General features: G+C 42.4%; 1 protein-coding gene across 1 annotated transcript in view; it reads right to left on the bottom strand.

Annotated features, from left to right (window-relative positions):
* Window positions 1–745: 745 nt before the first annotated feature.
* SQLE (squalene epoxidase) overlaps window positions 746–24294 on the bottom strand; it is a 30686-nt gene continuing 7137 nt past the window's right edge. Inside the window, exons 3-12 of the mRNA XM_026703654.2 lie at window positions 21676–21928; window positions 15276–15456; window positions 13141–13237; window positions 11744–11857; window positions 10268–10439; window positions 7724–7819; window positions 6307–6449; window positions 6039–6135; window positions 3733–3820; window positions 746–1752 (exon numbers count right to left, since the gene is read on the bottom strand). Coding sequence (XP_026559439.2) covers window positions 1560–1752; window positions 3733–3820; window positions 6039–6135; window positions 6307–6449; window positions 7724–7819; window positions 10268–10439; window positions 11744–11857; window positions 13141–13237; window positions 15276–15456; window positions 21676–21928 — 1434 coding nt within the window. The 3' untranslated portion in view covers window positions 746–1559. The remainder of the gene's footprint in view (window positions 1753–3732; window positions 3821–6038; window positions 6136–6306; window positions 6450–7723; window positions 7820–10267; window positions 10440–11743; window positions 11858–13140; window positions 13238–15275; window positions 15457–21675; window positions 21929–24294) is intronic.

Raw genomic sequence — 24294 nt, 5'->3', positions numbered from 1 at the left:
AATATGTACCAGAGCTTGAAACAAAAACACAGTATATTCATGGAATATATGTTTACATGTTACTTGACAGAAAAGCTCAACACCAGAAAATATCAGTGAAGAAATATACACGTAAGAGCTGCGGATGCTTTTTTTAAAAATTGATTGAGCTGACCTCCTTAGTTTGATTTATTTTATTAACGCAACAAGGCAGTGCCGTTTATACTGCCGTTTTAGCTATCACTGTTACAGTAGCTGAAAAGGGTTGTTGCCAATATCGCTCTTAGAAACTTTATTTGTACAAATGTGTGTGCATTTTTATGTATGTGAACACAGACACATAACCCTGTTTATCTCAGTATACCCATAGCTGAATCTTTTTGTCCATCAGGATGCTTGAGTCCCTTCCCAGAAATCCGACAGAATGGAGATATTGCCATACATAGACATCACTGCTCCTTCTAATTTCTCCTCTGCCATACACCTTGCTTTGAGATGTTGCAGTTCCAAGTTCCATCAGCCCCAGCCAACACTTATTTATGAAAGCTCTAGTACAACATCTTGAGGACCCTAGTTCTCTCAAAACGAGACAGTTCTAATGAAGCCGACAATATGAAGGCATCTAGAATTCCATGCAGTCGTACCCCATCAATCTCAGCATTGGCTAAGTTCTTCCTGAAGCCTTGGGCTGTATCATTTCAGGCTACAGTGGAAGCTCAGCCAGCATTCCTCCATAAATAAATAATACCCTATATTTTTTGTAAAAAAAAAAAAAAAACCAAGACATTAGGGGGAATGCTTTTTCCAGTTTCTTTCTACAAAACCAATTTGGAAGGTCATTTAAATAAGCCGGTTTTAACCTGTGGTCTAAGAACAGTACGATGTCAGCCATGTTTGCTTTACAGTGCCAACATAAGCAAAATCATCCATTTTCGATTCGTAACCTCCTGGCAGGATAACTATGACTGCTGTTGTTGGTTAAGTCCCTGACTATTAACTTAACTTTGTTCAGTTAAGGGGCTGAACAAACTCCCATTTCTTTGTCACACACGCACACATACACACACCCAAAATAGAAAATAGAAGAAGAGCAGCTGGTCAGGGCAAAAGAAAATAAGCCAGTTCTGTAGGCCTAGAAAAAATGTGAACAGAGTCTGGAGGGTTTCTAAGCTGTGATTTCTGGAAATACACTCATAGTTCAGATCAGCAGTTCTAGAAATTACATTAATTGTTGTTGTTTTTTGGTAAGTTCTGGCCTCAAAAGTCAGAGGGGGCAAGGAAAGGGAAGCACTTGGCAATCTCCCGTAACATGCTAGATACTTACTTACTCTTGGAAGTAACCTGTTGTGACCCTCTCTTGCTCCCTTGGATTAGAATGGTGGTTTGGGGTTTTTTTTAAACATACCCTTGTTTGACAAGATTATCTATGTGCTTATAAACCTCAAAGCGCCACTGCAAGATCATCCCAGGCCCACAGTTTTGTTGCTGCTGTTGTCTTTTCGACTTAAGAGACAGGACACGTCCGAAAGATGTGAAGAAATCCAAGCAGTTGCTCTTCCCGTCTCTTTGCCCCTCTGTATTCAGTAGATGAGGCATTTCATTTCAGAATATATCAGCGGGAATATGACAGAGCAAGCTCGGTACATCACTGCGAGGCTGCTGAAAATGGCCCGGGGTTTGGTGATCCAAGATTCAGATTTGAAACAAAAGTAAGTGGCGTAGAGAGCAACGGCGAAGAAGTGGCCGATCAGGACGATGGGCTTCGGAGACAAACTGTAAAGAAAGATTTGGAAGCAGAAATAAATTACGAGGAATATATATTTTGTGAGTACAACACTAGAAACTGTGAAAAGATCATCCATTAATATGACAGAATAATAGAACAATTTAAAGAATATTGCTATTTTCCCCCTTGAAACTTTTCCATAGAAGATTGAGAACCCACTTTTTACAATAAGTTCTCTCTGCTTTTTCATATAGACTTTCTTTACAATACAGGATAATTCAACAGGGGGGTGGTATAACAAGTTATTAATTCCTGACTGTTTATTAAATTCATTTCAGTTACTCCTATTCTTCAGTTTCCTGAGTCCTACTGGTTCCTGCTCGGTTCCTCTCTCTTTGCTATTTTCTTTTATTCAACATTTGTTGCCTTCATAAGCAGGCAAAGTTTTACATTTTACATTTTCAAGAGCCAAAGGTGATTCAAGAGACCACACTCAGCTGTATTTTATATGTGGAAGGTCTTGGATTTAATTACCATTATAGTAAAAGGCTGAATAGGAAAGACTTCCTTCAATTTCCATACAAGTAATCCTCGATTTACAATCATTCGTTTAATGACGGTTCAAAGTTCCAGTGGTGTTGGAAAAGTTACCTTCTGATCAGTTCTCACACTTAAAACCACAGGTAGTCCTCAACTTAACAAGAGTTCATTTAGTGACCGTACAAAGTTACAACGGCACTGAAAAAAGTGACACGATAATTTATCACACTTATGACATGATTCACATTCGGATGCATGACAATTGACTCACATGTATGGTGGTTGCAACTGTCCTGGAGTCACGTGATCCCTTTTTGCGATTTTCTGACAGGCCACGTCAAAGGGGAAGACAGATTCACTTAACAACCGTGTTACTAATTTAACAACGGCAATGATTCAGTTAACGAATGGGGCAAGAAAAGTCGTAAAATGGGGCAAAACGCACTTAAACAAATTTCTCACTTAGCAACCTAAACTTTGGGCCCAATTGTGGTTGTAAGTTGAGGACTCTCTGTATAGCCATGGCCCTGCAGTCATGCGACCAAAAATTGGGGCAGTTGGCAACTGGCACGTGTTCAAGACAGTGGCAGTGTCCTGGCGTGATGTGATTCCCCCATTTGCGGACCTTCCCAAGGGGCTTCTCGCGAGCAAACTCAAGGGGGGGGAAGCCAAGTTCGCTTAATGACCGCAGCAAAAAAAAAAGTTTATAAAATCAGGCCTGATTCACTAAACAACTGCATCGCTTCGTGACAGAAGTTCCAGGGCCAATCGAGGGATGTACCGTATTTCCCCATGTATAAGCCACCCCTTTTTCCAAAATTTTCAAGCCCAAAAGTGGGGGTGGCATATGCAAAGCAGGTACACTTTTATACGTGAAAAATGCATAAAATAATAAAGTAGGAATAAACTGGTTTTCCAGCAATATGCTATACTTTTTGTAAAAATTGTATGTGACGATACGATTACGAGTGCAGTACCGATAGAAATGCATACGCTAGGCATCGGCCTGAATGCTTCGTTCCTACTCTCGTTCGATCGTGGATTGCTAGCGTCGCTCGCACCGCTTCGGCGTCATGACCGAAGTTGTAGATCTAGGCGTCGAATTTTGTTTCTTTGTAAATTTTCTTTCTTCATAACTTGTTTCTCTAATAAAATATTTTTTTCAAAACTTCACAGTCCAAAAATTGGGGGGGTGGCTTATTCAAAGGGGGTGCTTATACATGGGGAAATACGGTAAGTTGAGAACTATTTGTATTCAGACATAGCCAAAGACAGATTTTTACACCCTAAAGGATTGTTAAATAAAATACGGTATATGACTTGACTTAATTGTCTAGCCAGACAACGCACTCTTGGATCGCCATTACCCTCCGCGTGTCTCTCTTTCTAAAAGGCTCCCAAGGCAAGTCGGGGGCTCTGCTAACTACAACCACTGCCAATAACAAGTTGAACAAGAATTTTGGGGTGGGGGAAAACCCCCAACTTACATGGAAAGTAATCCAACTGGACCAGACACACACTTGCCTCCAAGCTTGAAATAGTAAAAGCAGGCTCTCCTTAGCTTGTGTAGAGAATCTGTCAAATAGACGAAACACGACATCAACCTTAGCAGAAAGGCCAGGCAAAATCAGAAGATGAAAGTTTACAGCACAACGGCACAATCTTGGCCTAAATAAACATTCCCTTTAAAATCGTATCCCGCGTAGATGGACAAAACCAGGTGGACTTGATATCGCGGCAACAGCAACTTTTGGGAGAGGTTCTGCAAGGGAGTCGTCTTTAATGTAGATTGTTAGGTCATTGTGCGTTCTATCCTAGGCCTCCCGCAAAAGCACTAAGTCAATTCTGAGTCCCAGCAAGAACCTCTTTTATTACATCAATGTGAGTGTATTTCATTCACGGATTGGCAGTCTTGCGAAGGTAGACTAATGAGCTCAGACCTTCATCAATCCTGGAACGCTGCCCGGTAAATAGTTCCACACTCGCTGCTGGCAGGGAAGGGCTGGGTTGTACAGACAAATCTCCATGAGACTGGAGCAAACAAACGACCAAACGAGCGAGTTGTTTCCTGCAAAAGCCCCCTCCCCTTTTGCTTCTCTTTTAATCCTGATGGGAGGGGCTGTTCATCGTCCACCTGTGGCCTTACTCCCACGTCGACCCTGAGTTCTTAATTGTGCCTTCCTTTTGGCAGGGATATGGTGTACTCGGGTATTTGACTCGGATCAGGAGCCACAATTGAGCAGTGTAATTTGGCCCATTTGTAGGAGCAAGGTGTGAGATCTTGTAATATCATCTGCCACAAAAGATTCAAGTACCAAAAGGAAAACCAACCAGGATGTTTCTAGCATGTCCTTCAACTTCTAGAAGAGTAGATACCAGCTGTTTTTATGTTTGAAGTTCACCTCTTTCAGGTATGACTTATGACAGGTCACTTAGCAACCATTCGAAGTTTTGAATGGCCTCCCCAAAGGATATTTATGACCTGGATTCAAAGTTCTGACGGTCACCCCTCCCTCCTGCAGTTATGATCACATTTTTGGGGCGCTTGGCAACTAGTCTACATTTAAGGCCATTTGCAGCCGTTTGGGGCACAATTGTGGTTGTAAGTTGAGGACTGCCTGTAATTATAGGATTGTTCTGTAATTGTCAGGATTCCGGCACTTAACGCCATTTAAATCTTGAGTCTTGAGCCAAACTTCCAAAACTTAAAAAGGATTTATTGGGAGTTAAACTGTCCAGCATTGCCTGGGTGTAGCCAACTCTGAGACACATCATTCATTGTCACCCTTGACCCTGGTTTTCCCTCCACCCCCTGGGTGTATCGTAATTCAGATTCTCCAATGGGACACATCCATAGCCAAGAGTCATCAATCATGCTCTCCAGTTAGAATTTTGCATGGCAGAAACTTAGGTCACCTAGAAACTATCTCTGAAAGCATTTATGGAATGCAAGCTGCCGCATTGCTCCCCCTTTCCTTTCTGTTGGCAACTCTCAAAAAAACAGACATATTTCACGTTGACATAATCAATCAGAAAATAAGATTCATCAAATGTATATATACAGGTAGTCCTTTATTTAGAGTAGTTCATTTAGTGATCGTTCAAAGTCAGAGCAGCCCTGAAAAAGTAACTTATGATCGTTTTTCACAGTTACGACCCTTGCATCATCTCCATGGTCATGTGACCAAAATTCAGACGCCTGGCATCTGGTTCATATTTACGACAGCTGCAGTATCCCAAGGTCATGTCATCAGCTTTTGTGTGCTTCTGACAAGCAAAGTCAATTGGGAAACCAGATTCACTTAACAACTGGATTACTATCTTAACAACTGCATTGGTTCACTTAACGACTGTGGCAAGAAATGTCATAAAATGGGGCGAAACTCACTTAAATGTCTCGAGTAGCAGCATAAATTTTGGGCTACACACACACGCACACGTATATACACAGGGAGAGAGAGAGATTTCTTACAACACAAAAATGAGTTAAGTGTACAGGAAGTGAATAATTATTTGATTGACTGTATGGAGGAAGGAGCCTGAGAGAAAAATGCCAATATTTCTAAAGGGTCATGCATCAGATGGGACTCAGACAGGAGCAGCCTGAGGTGCAGGATGTGGGTTAACTTAAACCATTAAGACCAGTATTTCTCAACCTTGGCAACTTGAAAACAGTCAAGGATGAAGGAGACGGCAGGAAGAATAGCAAGGATGCAGCACAAATCATTCTGCTAAAGGGAAGGAGAAGAACCAGAGTTGAAAGAAAAAAATGCATTTTTGAATAAGCACATACCATCTGTTGCAGCGAATAGTTCGTAAAGCGCCTGAGCAAGAACATTCACAACAAAGGAATGAGACTTGTTTCTTGTCCAGTAGAAGGTCTTTTTGGCCTGCAAAAGATAAATTTCCAACAGATTGCTGCTCCACTTGATATTCAATCAGATGAAAGTGGGGAAGGGGGAACGATTTCAAATATAAAACAAAAGGCGTACTTGAAGTTGTATAAAAGAAACTTTGAGACCTTCAATTCTTTATAAAAGAAAAAAATATATGGATCTTACTTGCAGCAGAGCAGAGTCTTCATACAGGTCTGGAATGGTCTGTAGCAAACACCTCCAGATCTTGATGTCATTCAGAGCAACGCTCATTCCTCCACCCGTCAGAGGATGCCTCATATTGTAAGCATCTCCTAGGAGGAGGACTCCTAAAAGAGAAAGAGTCCTAACGTCAAAACTCGCACAGATGCAATTTTTGGGATTTGATTTAAATGTTTGAAAGGCTTCTTTAAAACCCTCCATGCAAATTGTTAAGTGACCGGCTGGTAAAACTACAAGGAAGCCTCCGTTTTAGCCACCAATGGGGAGAATGGGGCCTCTGTTACCTCCAAATGTCAATTAAACTGCAGTTTCTTTCATGACGAAGTACATAATTGCTTAGCGTTGTCAAATCCTACAGATGATCTCATCCGTGGGAGTTTGCATCAAACTCATGTAAATGGCTGTGAAACCGAAGGGAAGTGGCATAATGGCTCAGCAGTTAAGACATTGGGCTTGTCGGCTGGAAAGCCAGCAGCCCGGGTTCAAGACCCGAGCCGCACACAACGGGGTGAGTTCCCATCCTAGCAACAGCTCCTGCCAACTAGCAGTTCGCGAGTAGGTAAATAGGTACCCACTTCGGTGGGAAGGTAACAGCATGCTGGCCACATGGCCATGGAAATGTCTTCCTCAATGGCCTTGAAATGGAGATGAGCATCGCCCCCTACAATCGGCAATGATTCGCGGAGTAAAATCCACAGAAACTCCTTTACCCCATAAGTGTAAAGACGTCATTATGCAAATGAGATAACTTGGGGCAAATGACGTACTATTAAATTACAGTTGAACTAAGTGGAACTGCCCTCCTGCAAAGCTGGTTTTCTCTGAGTCTCTCTGATGTACAGTCAATTATGAGTCAATTAATATTTCCACTCCAGGAATCCATATTAAAAAATCCTTAATCAACCAAAACCATTTTACTAATAAATGTATTCTGACATTTACTGTGGTACATACAGAGAGGATGCCAACTTAATTGTAAAGAGAATTGCTCTAAAGGCTAAGGGTTATTAGCAATGGCCAAAAGGATTGGCTGAGGTGCAAAGAAATAGGCAAATAATTTCGTTTGCTCCAATTTCAGACCTTGTGATTCAAAAATATAAGGTCAACTTATGTCAGAAGTCTTTCAAAAGAGCCCCTTGGCTGAAAGGGCACCAGAAAGGAGCATTTCCCTGCTCAGGGCGGGGAAAACCATTCTGCGCTCCCAAGTCTTTTGTTCGATCTGGGGTGTGGCAACTTTAAGACTTCTGGACTTCCAGAATTCCCAGCATGACTGGCTGGGGAATTCTGGGAGTTGAAGTCCCCAAGCCTTAAAAGTTGCCAAGATTGGACTGCTCTGTGATAGATTGTGATATTTTCTGCATTCTCTGCTTTGTTCACACACCTGCTTTATTGACAGGACAAGGCGGAAGAAAGCTTGCCGGCATGACTCTCAGATGTTCATTCTGTACTGCTATGAGGAAAGGCTCTTGAAAGTGTTCTGTTAAAAAAAAAAAGCAAGCAAATTTGGTGCATGAGTTTTAAAACATTTTGTCATGCCCCCATCAGAGCCTGAATCTGTGGGACAAGACGAGCTAGAATCAGAGCTATTGTCTTCGGAAGAAAATGGGGAAAGCCAGAGTCTTTCAGGATTAGGACAGTTTGTAGACAGGGAGGAACAGGGGCAGGATGAACATGAGAGACAGAGCTCAGGCAATGAGCAAGGACCACCCCCTCCTGATCCAAGAGCCCGGAGAGTGGAGAAGAGGCGTGAACAACACAGACTGAGCAAGCTACTTGGGAGAAGACTGCCCCGCCCATCTTCATACAAGGCACACCTGGGCAATGAGACTTAAGGAGATGCTGTGGGGATGGGCATTTGTCAGGAACAAACGCCGACAACTTAAGACGACATGAAAGTGTTGAGTGCCAATGTTTGAATTTTCCAAGAGTCCTTGCATTCTTTCTGGCGTTCTGGACCAATTACCTGGATCTGTTGCTTCCTGGACTCCTTGATTTGCCCTGCTGCATTTATTGCTGTGCAGACCTGGTGTACAGGGTTGGGCTGGACTAATTGCATCCAGAGGCTTCTTGAGGCTTGTGGGTGGGTTTGTTATCACTTTGCTCTGGGACTTGCCAAAAACGTAGGAGCATTTGGGGAAATTTGGAGCAATAAAGGGGTGGTTTGAACTGCCAGATGTTTGTGTTATCTCTGTGCCATGCCCGGGGTCATCACACATTTGTCCTTGAGCCAAGATTAAGAAGAGAATGCACGTAACAGAAAGAAGATCTCTGACAATCCAAGGTCAACTTCAGTTCTTCAGCTAAAACACTTTAAGACAGGGGTCGCCAACCTTGTGGACCTCAGGGACCACCAAACTCATAATTTTAGATCCCAGGGACCACTAACTGGTTCTGTGGGTGTGGCCTAATTTGTGGGTGTGGCTTGGTGGCCATGTGACTGCTGGGCATGGCTTGTATGTAAATATTATAAATATTTATATAAATATTGAATTTTTTATAAAGAAGAGCAACTTTTACCCAAAATCAGGCAAAGCAGGCAGACTGAGTTGCTCACAGAATCACAGATTCATTTAGAGATCTATCTGCCATTGGCTAGCTCAGTCTGTCACATAAAATTTGCTTGCAAGCAAACTCACAAGATTAACTCACAACACACCATGCATGTAAATATTGAATTTTTTATATAAAAAAGCAACTTTTACCCAAAATCAGGCAAAGCAGGCAGATTGAGTTGCTCACAGAATCATTCAGTGATCTATCTATCTGCCATCGGCTAGCTCAGTCTCTCAACTTTGCTTGCCGTGAGTCTGCACTGAATTTGCTTGCAAGCAAACCTTCAATCCTAAGGGAGGTTCAAATGTGCTGAGCCGAAGATCTAAAGACTAGCTAGAAAGCAAGCTATCCAACCATTTGCTGCTTCCCGGCTAATCTAAATCTCCCGGCACACAGCAGAACAGATGATGTTCAGAAAAAGGAAAAATAGCAATTTAGCAGGCAAGTTTACCGGGTAAGGAGTGAGTGGGCGGGGAGGGTTCCCGTGGGCCATGTGGGCGGAGCAACCTTGTGTTTCTGCGCAGCCTGGATTAATTGCTTTGTGGGGGTGCGCTGGGGGTGAGATTTCTCTGCGGCCTACCAAAATTTTCTCAGGGCCCATCAGTGGGCCGTGGCCCACCGGTTGGCGACCTCTGCTTTAAGACAATGTTTATCCACCTTGACAGTTTTAAGGTATGAACACCTTAAAACTCTGTTGTTTAAGGCAGGGATCCCCAACCCCTGGGCCACCGCCCACTTCTGGGCCGTGACCTATTTGGAATTGGGCTGTGCGAGTGGCTGGCCAGAGTGCGTGCACACAGTTCAAGTTGTGTGAGCAGTGGGCCAGCGGGCACTTACCCACGTGCCGGCCTGCCACTCACACGGCCCAGTTCCCCTTTCTCCCCACAGCCAGGCCACCAAGCCACAAAGGTTGGGCCCCGCTGGTTTAAAGTAGCCAAGATTGGGAAACACTGCATTAAGACAGGTGCCTAAACTACTATTCAAGTCACTGGCTTACGAATAGTCCTCAGCTTGTGACCATTCATTTAACAAACATTCAACGGTGATTCCACATTATAATGGCAATGAATAAAGTCAGTTACAGCTGGTCCTCACACTTATGACTGTAGTAGTGTCTCTTTGGTCAGGTGATCACCATTTGCAACCTTCCCAGGGGGTTTCCAACATGCAAATCAATGGGAAAACCTGGGTCCACTTAACCACGTAATTCATGTAATGATCCCAGTGATTTTCTTAACAACCAGAACAAAAAAAGATCAGATGCAACTCATCAACTATGCTGACTAGCAACAGAAGTTCCTGTCTACGTTGCAGTCATAAGTCGAGGACTACCTGTAAAGATATTAAGACTCCGTGCAAAGGTTACTGTTACCTGGCAGCTGTGTATAAATCTTTTCAACCATGTATTCCTTAAGATTTTTGGGCATTTCACCTCGAATGTCAACAAGAACTCGAGTTTCATTGGAAGAAATCTGGTAGATAAGCACTGGGCTAGGATTTCCTAAAACCAGCTCGGCGTAATTGGCTTTAAACTGAGGAGAATTCTTTATAGACAAAGAAAGAAACAAAGAAAGAAAAACATTATTTAAAAAAAAAAGAATTTCCCAGAACCTTCCTGCTTTCCTTGAGTAATGCATACTGCATACTGCGGTAATGAGTACTGCCATGAGTAATTTTCGGCTGACAAATAATCCAAGGCTCATAGACTTTCAACAAAACTGAAAGTTCAAATACCAAGAAGCTCTACCACAACCCATCATCAGGCTGAAATCATTACACTGAGCTGTGTTGTTTTCTCAGTTGTTCTGGTTTGCAGTGCCCTTTAGTGTCAGTTTGAGGAAAACTTGAAATAAGAACATTTGAAATGCTGTTCTATGGTATAGGTAATCCTCGGTTTACAACAGTCCATTTAGTGACCGTTCAAACTTACAGCACTGAAAAATGTGACTTATGACAATTTTTCATAGTTACAACCTTTACAGCACCCCCATGATCATGTGATTAAAATTGCTTGGCAGCTGGTTCATATTTATGACCGTTGCCATATCCCAAGGTCATGTGATCCCCTTTTACAACCTTCTGACAAGCAAGGTCAGAAGACAACAGGGAAGCCATATTCATTAAACAACTGGGTTACTAACTTACCAACTGCAGTGATTCACTTAACAACTGTGTCAAGAAAGGTCGTAAAAGGGGGCAAATCTCACTGCACAAACGTTTCACTCAACAACAGAAACTTACAGTAAAGAGAAAATATATTTGATTGTTTACGTAGCTAGAATTGTATTTTCTCAAAATTGGAAAAGCGAAGAGATTCCTACTGATGAAAATGTGATTACAAAAATATTAGAATGTGCAGAAATGAATAGATTAACGTTTGCAATTAAAGAGAAGGAACAAACTGAATATAATTATAAGTTATGGGAACTACTTCATCGATTGCTAGAGAAAAAATATGAAAGGTAGAAATAGCTAACAGATTAGTGAAATATAGAAAAAAGGCTTATAGAATTAAACATGTTAAGAAGAGGAGCGTTATAGTAATAGACACATTATTTATATTAATAAGATAAGACTAAGATAAGGACAGAGAATTAATACCAAAGTAATGAACATGGATGTAAATTTTAATTGTTATTCCACAAGATATTTGTATCCAGGCGACACACCGTTAAAAGGAAGATGAGTTGTATGTACTTTAAATAAAATAAAAAATAATTACAAAACAAAAAAAATCACAGAAATGTTGGGCTCAATTGTGGTTGTAAGTTGAGGACTGCCTGTAATTATAACCGCAACCCTCCAAATGTGATGATAATATTGCTTCGTGTTTTACGAAACCACTTACCTTCAAAATGCATCCTACGAAATGAGAAGGGACTTTCACTTTGCTGGAGATAAGATTTTTTCGAAACTTGGAAAACAGACCATCGGCAACTACCGTTAAGGGTGCGTGGAGTTCCTGAAATACAAAAGAAATAAACTTTAAACCATCAACGTTGATTTAAAGTTTGACAATGGACTCCAAAGCAAACACAAAATCGACAGGATGCTGCTTTTCAATATGCAAATGGTAATGATCATCACGATGCACAACCTTCACAGGTAGTCCTCAACTTTGACTGTAACTCCATCCTAACACTGAATGGTTGCTAAGCAAATGGTCATAAGTTGAGGACTACTTGTACCTTACTGGTTTTAACAGGCCAACCTGAAGTGCAAAGTCGTATGTGAGGCAGGAATGAGTGAATAATTTTTGAATGTTTCCTTCTGCACTGAATTCTTCTCACCCACGATTTTCTCACAGATCTTTATATTCCTCAATCTACACCTTGCACACATCCCAACATCCACATTAAGTGCTTTGAAAACAATGATTCCATTGGAAGGTATATATTACTTAGCCTAATTCAGTTGCAGGATTTGGCTTTGGCTAGTCCAGAGAAAAGAAGGACTAGGGGTGACATAGCAGTGTTCCGATATTTGAGGGGCTGCCACAAGGAAGAGGAAGGTCCACCTATTCTCCAAAGCACCAGAAGGTAGGACAAGAATCAACAGATGGAAACTCATCAAGGAGAGAAGCAATCTGGAATTAAGGAGAAATTTCCTGACAGTGAGAACAATCAACCAGTGGAAGAGCTTATGTTCAGAAGTTGTGGGTGCTCCATCACTGGAGGCTTTCAAGAACAGACTGGATTGCCATCTGTCCTAAATGGTGTAGGGTCTCCTGCCTGGACAGGGGGTTGGACTAGAAGGCCTCCAAGGTCCCTTCCAACTCTATTATTCTGTATTCTGTAGTGCCACGGCTGCCATTCAAAATGGCCTCCTCCTGCTGTACCTCAATGTGCTCGGGATTGCACAAGGCTTACACTCTTGAAGTGGCTTCAGAGAATGCTCTTTTATGGTCGTTTCATGTGCCGTTTTCAGGGGGTCTGAAGGCTCCTTGAAAGCACAGCTCTCTCACACAACTTCCGAGGCTGCACAAGACCATGCCTCATTCTCACATGGCCTCCAACTTCTAAAAATCATGCTCAAATGGGATCTGCCTTCAAGAATTGTCCTTGTCGGCTGCTGGTGCATGCTTGCGTCACCCAAAATGTGTCACCTTTGACATGTGTGTCACCTTTGACATGCATGGCATAGGTTCATCATCACTGTAATAAGCAATCCCATGAACCCAGCTTGTTTAAAACTGATATAGTATCCTAGAACACTGGAATAACCAGAATTGCTGGAAAATCTCACCTTTGTATCACCAGTTTCTTTATCTTTATATACGATTCCAGCTACACATTCCTCTTCTTCAAGTAACTGTACCACTGTCCCCTCAATAAATTTTGCACTGAAAAAAAGCAGATTTATTTAAAAATGCATACATTTTATTGTGTTGGATTGAAAGGGGCGCCTCTGTTTAGAAATGTTGCAAGTTGGAAAGTATTTCTTCTCTCTTTTTAGTCTGAACTATAGACTAAAACTAGAAAGCCTTCTTGAAACAGACAAAATAATCTAGCCTGACTGCCAGGTTGATAAAATGGTTAAGTTGCTAGTCGGAACAGGGAAATCTAGTTCACTGTGAACCACAAAAAAATTGTTCACTCTCTCTCTGTACCCCTCTTTTTCTACGTGTGTGATTTTAATTTTCATATGAAGTACTTTCATATAAATTTCCATATAAAGTACATGCAATTACATTCAATCTTAGACAAAACAGCTGTTATACAGAAAACTGGACTTCTGAAGTAAAAAAGAAAAGAAAAGGAAGATGTTAAAATGTCATCCGTGAAAGAAAATAATGTAAGAAAAACATGAGGAAAGAGTGTGCTAACCATGTGCTGTCAGGTTGGTATGTTCTAGGAACCAATCTAGACTGGGGGCGGGGGGGTAATTAATTTTCCCAAGAGGCCAATGAGAAACTTGTCGGGGGCTGCGTCTACCCTGCCCCCATTGCTGCTGACGCCCCGGCCCCTGCACCCGCCCTGATGCTGCAACCAATTCCCAATCCCAATGTTGACCTGGTGCCCTGCTCCCACAACGTCCCACCTCCAATTGCTGCTGCTGGCCACAGTCGAACTGCCCACAGGTCAGATGTGGCCTGCGGGGCATGAAATGCCCAGGTCTGATCTAAATAAACCTTCTTCAAGATCGTGTGTCCTGAGCCTGGACTTTCAGGTCTTCCAATAGTGCACGAAGCATACCATTCTTTATCTAGATGTTGTTTCTAAACCTTGGCCTTTTTAAGATGTGTGGACTTCAGTTCCCAGAATTCCCTACCTAGCCGGCTGGGGAATTTGAGAATTGAAATCCATATATCTTAAAATGGCCAACCTTGAGAAATACTGCACTAATTTGAAAGCCTAGACCAGTCTTTGCGAACCTTTTCAGCACCGAGTACCAAAATGGGAGTGCCGGAAACTAGAAGAGTAACTTCCCAGCACGTGTGTGGGAGCACAGGAAACCGGAAGAGCAGCTCCTCAGCACACATGCGTATGCCTGAGCTTCTGGTTTTTGGTGCTCACATGCGCATCAGGAAACTGTTCTTCTGGTTTCTGGTGCTTCCGCATGCACAAAGACCAGTATGCATGCTGGAACCTAGAAGAGCAACGGGCGACAGCTGGTGTGCTGGAAGAGATGGCTCTTCATGCCACTTCCAGCACGCATGCCATAGGTCCACCATCAAGGGCCTAGGTCAACCTCTATCTTCTGAAGATGTTTCTATAAATCACTTTTTCTTTCCCTCTTATTTAACAAGGTTCTTTCTTGATATTAGAGTTGCTACTTACAGGGAGAACTTTGATTCAGAGTGCCTGGAACATTCACGTAACACTTGCAAAAACATGTTAATTTTTTTCCCAGGAACGCACTGTGGTTGCGAGGGCAATCCCATGAACCCAGGAAAAGACACAACTGCTTTAAGGGGCTTCTGACAGATGCAATGCACAAATTCAAGTGTACTCCGAGACCTATCCCTCTCTTCAAATCCAATCCATTTTCTGGACTGATTATAGCTTACAAGATATAAGGGCTTATTTTACGTTCAATTTCGACAATTCATTCTTTGTTTGCAGGTTGTCAGTATGCTAAAAACGACAAATTAGGCCTCAACAGGAGTAGCCTGTTTTGTGACACTGGCAATTCAAACAGCAAAACAAAACAAAAAGGCTTATGGAATAACTTCTAGGAGTTTCATTGACAGAACATATAAAAACCAATCCAACTGATATTGCAAATGCTTCTTCTGGTTAACTCCAAACTATTCTCAAATGCAACGAATAAAAGAAAAGCACATTTAAAATGAAAAATAGATGGAGGCATGTTAAGAAGACCCTGTTAGCCATGTGGCCTAACCTATTTGTGTTGTGACTTTAGATGATTAAACTTACTTGGGTTCCGACATGGCTGCCCTTCGGAGACCCATGATGAAGCGTCCGTGATGAAATGCTTTCCCGTTCTGCACTTGCCCAGCTGCTGTGCAAGGGTAAGGGATCTCAACCTCTGCCTTGTTTTCAAGGTTATGAACAATGTAGCCATTTATTGTATGAGCATCTATACCTTCCACAGCATCTGCAAAATAAATGAATAGAGAAAGGAGGAAGTTTTAGGAGGAGCCAGCTAACTTAAAAACATGCATCTGCAGTGTACTTTTCAAACAAACAGTTATATTTGCCAGAACGTCTTAGGAAGATCTGAGCAGCTTCACACAATGGTCAGATATAGGGGAATTCCATTCTATAGTCCCTACAATGGACGTCTCTGCATTTGCAGAGCGGCAGAGGTAGAAGACCTGGCTCACATCCTATTTGATTGTCGCCTATATAAGGTGAGAGGCAGGTAAACTCGGTCTGTAGACCAAACGAATTGGGATCCCCATATCAAAATAATTTACCTTATGTGCGGCCAGAATCTGGAAATAACATTTAACACAGCACAGTACTTGAGGAAAATGGTTCCGTTGAAATTGGTATTTGTGGGACTGATTGGAGTAGATTGTAGGGGTGACACTGAAATATAATGTTATCATATTTTATTTATCTATATATTAAATTATTGCATTTTATTCCAATTTCTTTGAAAATCATATTTTATTCCGATTTCACTGAAAATCGTATTTTATCCAATTCTATTTTAAATTGCTTTTATCAGATTTTAGTAATAATTTGTGTCTGGAATTCTGCACTTAGATATGGCCCAAGGACTAAATCAATAAGGTAAACGGACACATCTAGGGTGACTGGTATAGCCCAGGGCAACTATACGATCTGTGGCCTTCAACACGCAGAATTCCTGAGCCAGCATTGCTGGGAGCTGAAGTCTCCCCAAGTTATACCGTGTCCATAACCACTCTGGCAAATAACAGGAATTATCTCCAGGAGCAACCCTAGGAGAAAACAGGGAGCTTTGTTTCTGCATTTTGTTGTGGTGGTGGTTGCTGTGATGCTAAGTCTTGTCCGACTCCTTGCGACCCCATGGACCACGGCATGGGGACCCCCTGCCCTCCACTGTCTCCCAGAGTTTGCTCAAATTCATGTTCATTGCATCCATGACAAGAGGTGGTGTTCAGCTGACCAGTTCTGGAGAACCGGCAAATGCCACCTCTGACTGCCCCGCCCCCATCTATTCTCTGCCTGATCAGCTTGGTCTTCTTTTGTTGCCCTGCACAGGAGAACGGAGCTGGAAAGCAGGTTAGTGGGGCGGGGAGGGAATGGAGATTTTGCAGTATCCTTAGTCTGCCATGCCAGCAGAACTTATAGTACTGTGTTTCTCCAACAATACCCCCACCCCATAGGAAGGCCGACCACTGTTTTATAGGCATGAAGTGAAATTAAGCCCCGCCCCCAAAATTTGGGCCTATTTAAACCATGCGTTCCCTGCCATTTTTAAACATCGCTTGAACTACACGGGGTGAAGAGAAACGGGGGGGGGGACGACTTGCCTTTAGGAACGCCCCGCAGGTAGCCTCAGCTAGAGCACCCCACAGGCAGACTTGCCTCTACTGGCCGATAGAAGCACCCCAAGGGCAGAGCCACCCGCCGCTTCTATCGGCCGTTAGGAGCGGCCTCGTGGCGAGGCGTGGCTGCCCGCGGGGTGCTCCTAACGGCCAATAGAAGTGCTCCGATGGCAGAGTCACCAGCCGCTTCAATCAGCCGAAAGAAGTGGCCTCGTGTAGAGGCGTGGCTGCCCGCGGGGTGCTCCTAATAGCTGTTAGGAGTGCCCTGTGGGCAGCCACGCCTCACCACAAGGCCGCAACTATTGGCCAGCGGCTTCCATCTGTGTTAAATATGCCAGAAATAAGTTTATGAATTGAATTTCCTTAACATTTAACTGCCAGTTTAATGCTTGCATTTGCACAATGTACTAAATTTAAGGTTTTAACTTTGCTTCTTTTTATTATTTACCCTGTTACACAACTTAGTTGACTTCTTGGTTAACTTATAATTTAATGTATCGAGTAATCCAAGAAAATAGATTACAGTACAGTAATTCCGTAACAAAGCTAGGTGTGCTGTGCAAGGACAGGGATAACATTCAAGGATATTTCCAGATATTTGTTGTGCAATTATTCTGGCATATTTAACATAAAACACAGGTCATCCGTCTGTTTGAAAACTATTCTGCAGCATTTTAGAGTAAATTAATAACTCTATTGGCTTCTTCGATGATTAGAGGTACCAGTAGTCCTTGACTGTTGCGTTCATTTAGTGATTGTTCAAGGATTATTGTGTTCATTTAGTTCAAGGATATTTCCAGTTATGTGTTGTGAAATTATTCTGTCAGTTAAATGAATATCTAGATTTCATCATACTCAACTCATCAATTTATATTTTCTGCTTCTTCATTTTTTTCTACAATAACAAAAATCCATTGAAAAATAACAGGTGAAATAACTGCAGTGTGTTTCCAACTGGCAGCATTAGCCACTTTTTGTTTTTTTAAAGGATCCAACCAGGAAATAGGAATGAAATATATACATGCCTAAATATGGGGTGAGCAATGCTGTCACTAGATCAGGGACAGCTTAGTAGTTCAACTTTGTGCTTGGCCACAAAGTCTCTTGAATGACTTTGATCCATGCACTATTCTATCTTACTTTTGGTTTGAAAATTATTAATTCAAGAAGAATGCAGTAAGCCCGCCCCCTCTCTTTGGAGGAAGGGTAGAATAAAATGCAAATATATATTAGACTTGCGATAATTTGGACTCTGGGGAAAAGTAACATACATGCAACCCCCCCACTTCCTTTGTCTATGAATATTGTAATATTTAAGTTATTTTAATGTCCTGGAATATCTACCGTAAGAATGGGGGATTTAAGAGATGTGTATCGTCTTATTCTATGGGCAAACTACAGGGACGGGGCGAGGTAGGTACCGTATTTGCCCAAACCACGCCTCACACTACAAAGTCTGTGTAGAAGCCAAAACTGTATTTGTGGATTCCCCTTGTACGGTCTGAAAAAGAGATGCCAAAATACCCCATCAACCACACAAGGGAGAGCTGAAGCCGGATTCACCACCTGTCAGGGGTCGTCCGCAAGCAAAACCTTGAGAAGAAGGTAGGAGAAAGGTGGGCTGTTTAGCTCGCAGTTTTATGGACAGCAATCTCCATGTTCCTCCTCGAAGCATACCTTCCACCTCGAAGACGCTAGGGGATGCCAAGAGGCACAAAGATCCCCCCAACCTCCCTTTCAAACCAAGCAATTGAGTAAACTGTGAGTTCCCTTAGTTGGCAGCCTAAGTGGAGGGGCCCCGAACCGCCCATCACAGGTGATAGATTAGCTTCTTTCGCAACCCTCCTGGGAAGGAGGATACAGGGTCCAGATTGCATCGTCCCGCGACACTCCTGGGACTCTGTCCAAGTGGTTGCAGTGGGAAATCAGGGGCTGGGAGGGAGCAGGAGGAGGGAGGGCGGGAGGAAATAGGGCTACCTGAGGGGACGAAGAGCGGCTGGCTTGGGAAGCAGAAATGCAGCGGGAATCTTGGGGTCGTCTGATATTTACTCTGACGATGGTATATGTACGCGATTGAGTTGGCCACGGGGAACCCGAGGCGTAGCCATGCCTCGCCACCAGCCGATAGAAGCTGCCTCGTGGCAAGTTGTGGCTGGCTGCGGGGCATTCTAGGTGGGGGTGCACATGGGGTGGGGGAATTAAGTCACCCCTATAAAGAAGGCCTAGCCGTTTTTTCGGGGCTCAGAAAAAAAATAAGGCCCAGCCTTATTTTATGAGGAACTCGATTAAAAAATGTGAATCCCACCCACTGATCCATGACAGTATCTAACCATTTCATCTTCTGCTGTCCGCTTCTCCTTTTGCCTTCGGTCTTTCCCAATACAGTAGAACCTCTGGTCATGAACGCTTCTGACCACGACCAAATCAGGTTCCGACCCAAAAAATTCACATTTTTTTTTTCATGGCCTATTTTCTCTTCCACGCCATTTTTTTTTTTTTTGTAAGCACCAATTTCCAAAATTAGGTTCGGGTGACGACCAAATTGGGTTGCGACCAAAGTAATGGAATGAATTATGGTCGTGACCAGAGGTTCTACTATATCAGAGTTTTTTTCCAAGGAGTCCTCTCTTCTCATTTGATGGCCAAAAGATTTGGGCTTCAGCTTCAATCTCTGTCCTTCCAAAGGACAATTAGATTCAATCTCCTTGCAATTTCAAGGGTCTTCAGCATTAGGTTACTATATAGTTAAACATGTTTTATTTTAATTACTTTTTCGCTGTATTTAAGTGAATTTTTCTTTACATAAAAGTTCAGCAAATGTATATATAGACTTTTATCCATATACAGATAGTCTTCAACTTACAACCATAGTTGAGCTTGGAATTATGGTTATAACTCATGCTGGTCATTAAGTGGGTCATCACATAACTGCGCCCGATTTTATGACCTTTTTTGCGGTCGTTGTAAAGCAAATGAAGCTGTCATTAAGTGAACATCATGGACATTAAGCAAACCTACTGTTTGCAATGGGAGTGGGGTTTTTTTTGCTGGTAACAAGAATTAAATGTTAGTTTCTGGTTAAAAAAAAAGTTGTAATGTGCATCACATGACTGCAGGACATTGCAAATGACCATAAATGTGGATCATAACTTTGAATGGTCACTAGGCAACCAATTGTAAATCTACCTAGACCTGGTTGAGTATGAAGCTGATCCTTATTGTCTCTCTATTGCCTCTATTTCAAATCATTGCACTTAACTTTCCTTCAGGGTAATAGGTGAAAAAGTCAAATTTGAAGTTCCTCTTGGACCGTTTTGGAAAATTCCTCTAACACTTGTACAGCCAAAGACCACTTACACAGTATCACTGGTACCCTGGGAGTAAGACAATATCATGAGGAAATAGCATAGAAAAAAATGTCCGGGAATGTTTTATCTAAATCAGGGGTCCTCAAACTTGGCAACTTTAAGACTTGTGGACTTCAACTCCCAATTCTGGGAGTTGAAGTCCACAAGTCTTAAAGTTGCCAAGTTTGGAGAGCTCTGATCTAAATATTTATATGTACAGGTAGTCCTCGACTTATGACCACAATTGAGCCCAATTGTTAAGTGAGACGTGTTAAGGGAGTTTTGCCCCGTTTTACGACCTTTCTTGCCGTAGTTGTTAAGGGAATCGCTGCAGTTGATAAGTTAGGAATGCGGTTGTTAAGTGAACCTGGCTTCCCCATTGACTTTGGTTGTGAGAAGGTCGCAAAAGGGGATCACATGATTTTGGGACACCGCAACCGTCATGAATTAGGAACCAGTTGCCAAGCAACTGAATTTTGATCACATGACCACAGGGGTGCTGCAACATTGTACCTGTGAAAAACGGTCATAAGTCACTTTTTTCAGTGCCATTGTTAACTTCAAACGGTCACTAAGTGAACCGTTGTACCTGTAAATAGACCCAAATGAGGGAGAAAAAAAACAGGAATATGATGGTGGGATGAAGAAGAATAAAATATCGCTCTGTTCAAGTTCAAAATCACACATTTTGCTTCCCTACATCGAGGGCCTTAGCCAGCAAGCAATGTTAGCGATGATCTTATCCATGTTTCCTCTTCTAGCTATAAAAGTTTTCCTCTGTCAAGCAGGTTTCTCTATCTGGGTTTTCCATCTTTTGAATTTTCTCTTTTTCCAATGTTAATTCTGAGCCATGAATTTAAGGCAAGTTAGACTGTACAATTGTTTTTTTTGTTCCCAGGATAACGGACACAAGAGGAGGAGTTTTATTAGTATTGCTTGTTTTCTGGCTTCTGTAATACAGGTAGTCCTCAACTTACAACAGTTCATTTAGTGACTGCGAAGGGACAACACACTGAAAAAGGGGCTTATGACCGTTTTTTTCACATTTATGACCATGGCAGCATTTTCCTTGGCCATGCGGTCAAAATTCAGACCTTTGGCAACTGACTCTATATTTATGACAGTCGCCAGAGTCACGCGACCAATTTTTGCGACCTTCTGACAGGCAAAATCAGTGGGGAAGCCGGATTCACTTAACAACTGTGTTGCCAACATAACCACTGCAGGAAGGGATTCAGTTGTGGCAGGAAAAGTTGTAACATGGGGCAAAAAAAACCTCACATAATAAACGCTTCACTTAGCAACAGAAATGTCGGGCTCAACTGTGGTCATAAGGCGAGGACTACCTGTAATTACAAGAATACAAGGTAGAGACAGAAAAGCTGACAATCAGGCTGTTGAGTGAGTTTCAAAAACTTGGCTCTTCATGCATTAATTCCCAGAACTGTGAATGAAAGACAGAAGTGTTTTTACCAGCAGTTAATATACCTTGAAGGCCCAGATCTTTTAGAGTGTTATAACCTCCTGGCTGTAAGAGTTCTCCAACAATCCTATCAGGTTCCTTCAAATCCCGCTCAACGACCGTCACTTTCCTTCCATCCCGGGCCAGCACCGTGGCCAGAGCAGAGCCAAGTACACCAGCCCCCACGATGATCACTTCTGGATCAGGCTGAGCAGCGGCTGTCAAAGCTGAATCGGTTTCTGTTCTAGTGTCAGGTGAAGGAATGACTCCTCTTGTACCCTGTCAGAAAGAAGACAAAGCAAAGGCATTTGGGTTGGTACAATGGCCATACAATATGCAGCAGATTTAATGACACTCAGGCACGCAGTGGCTCATACGGTTAGGACGCTGGGCTGAAAATCAGCAGGCTCGCGTTTGAGACCTGGTTACTGCTATGGGATGGGATGACATCCCGTCCCAAGGTCCAGCTGCTGGCGGCCCAACAGTTCGAAAGTAGGTGACTGTGTAGATGGATGGGTACCACTTTGCCAGACAACTTAATGAGGGCATGAAAGGAGCTCCAACTGGGCATTCCTCAGGCAACCTTTGAATCCTTTCACAATCCAGAAACCCTTTGGTCCTCCCAATACAATTATAGTAGTACAAGTCGTCCTCAATTTACAACAGTTTGTTTAGTGATTGTTCAGATACAATGGAAAAATGTGACCTATGACAGTTTTTTACACTTACAACTGAATCATCATCATCACATCATCATCATCACATCATCAAAATTCAGACCCTTGGCAATTGACTCATATTTATGATGGTTGCAGTGTCCTGGGGTCATGTGATCAGCTTTTGTGACTGTCTGGCAAGCAAAGTCAACAAGGAAATGAGATTCACTTAACAATCCTGTTACTCATTTAACAACTGCAGTGATTCACTTAACGACTATGGCAAGAAAGGTCATAAATCGGGGCAAAATTCATTTAACAAATGTTCTCACTTGGCAACAGAAATTTTGGGCTCAATTGTAGTTTTAAGTTGAAGACTCCCTGTAGTCAGACTCAGTTTAAAGCAGTCTAAATTCTATGTCACACTTAACAACTGTATTTGAGGGGTATTTTGGATGTATTTGGATAACCACAGTATCTACCCCACAACCTTAGGGCTTATGTACCTGCATCAGATAAAAGGAGGCATATATATAAATACACCATATGTGGGACCACATCACTGAACATGTACGGCCATTTTCAGTATTTGGGTGCCAAGAAATGGAATGAAATATGAGAAAAGAAGAAGTCGTCTCTGATTTTGAACATTCACAATTCAAAGGTCAGGAATTAGATTTTTCAGAGCACCAGTACAACAGCATAGTAAAATTCTTGGCAATTTCCCCTGTTTTCTGGCCTCTTCACGTTTAGAATTTCTGCCCTCAGGTTAGTAGATTGTTTCAGATAATTCCAAATACTATTTTGTCAGATATTTCTGTTTCACATGCTAGGTAAACTGGTTACATCAGAATTCTAACATTTTACTGGGCATATCTTGCAGATATTTCTTCCTACAAGACTCGATTTCCTCAAAAAACTGCATAGTTACACAAATAGTCCTTTGGGCTATTCCCATGCAAATAAGCGACGTTAGGTGGAGTGAAGGAAAGGAATAAGCAACAGCAAGTCAAAGAAAGTAAAGGCTTAAGATAATAAAAGGAGCTACAGCTGAAACTGGTTTATATCACCATTCACTAAGTCTCTCCTTTTTATGTTGCAAACCACCTTTGCTTCCATCAAAGCCATAAGCAACATCATACACTGCCTCTTGGGGTTTTTTCTAAAATTTAACCTCTCTCACAAATCTTCGTTTTGCTGTGTTGTTCATCATCTGGGTACCACTTGCAATCTCTCACTCCACTTTTGCTGTTGAGCGCAATTTTTCCATTAATTTTCAAATCTGCACTTCTTATGCAACACGCAACCTGTCTCAGATAAGCTATAAATCATTCAACGATTTGGCTTCCTTTGCATAGCAAAGTTCATGCCGTCAGGGTTCCAAATATACCTATAGCAAAGAGAACTTCGAGGCAAGCAATTTCCTCAGAGAACACTTTGGATATTCAGTGGAACCTCAGGTCGCGAACGCTTCTGTTCGTAACCAAATCAGATGACGACCAGAATTTACGGCAAAGTTTTGTTTCTGGTCGCGAGTACATCTTTGGGTGGCAACGAGACACAGCCGCGGCGATTTCCCCTGCCTTGGCAATTTCCCCTTTGGCCCCATTTTTTTTCATCCGCACATGCGCAGACAGTCATGCTTTCAGTCACAACCAAGTCGGGTTGCAACCATAGTCCTGGAACAGATTACAGTTGAGACCTGAGGTTCCACTGTATCATATTGGCACAGGCTGGGGAAAACCAACTCTAAAGGTTCCCGCAGTTTTCAGCTAATTAAAAGTAAAGTTTTCCCTCCATCCCCAAACAATCAGTCACCTAGTCTGATCAGGGCACTGTCCAGTTGCTTGGTAACATCACTCCTCCTCTCTTCAGCCACTTGTGGGAATGTCCTTGGTTCTCAGGGGAAAGTATTTTGTTTTGGCTACACAACTGCCGCTATCTCTATTTCTCCCTCCCTATCCCTCAGCACCACTGTGGCAACACTGA

The sequence above is a fragment of the Pseudonaja textilis genome, chromosome 3 (genome assembly GCF_049901715.1).
Source record: "Pseudonaja textilis isolate UNSWEBS1 chromosome 3, rPseTex1.2, whole genome shotgun sequence".
NCBI lineage: Eukaryota > Metazoa > Chordata > Lepidosauria > Squamata > Elapidae > Pseudonaja > Pseudonaja textilis.
Note: the sequence above shows the minus strand (reverse complement) of the source record. Positions and strands in the feature narration are given on the sequence as shown.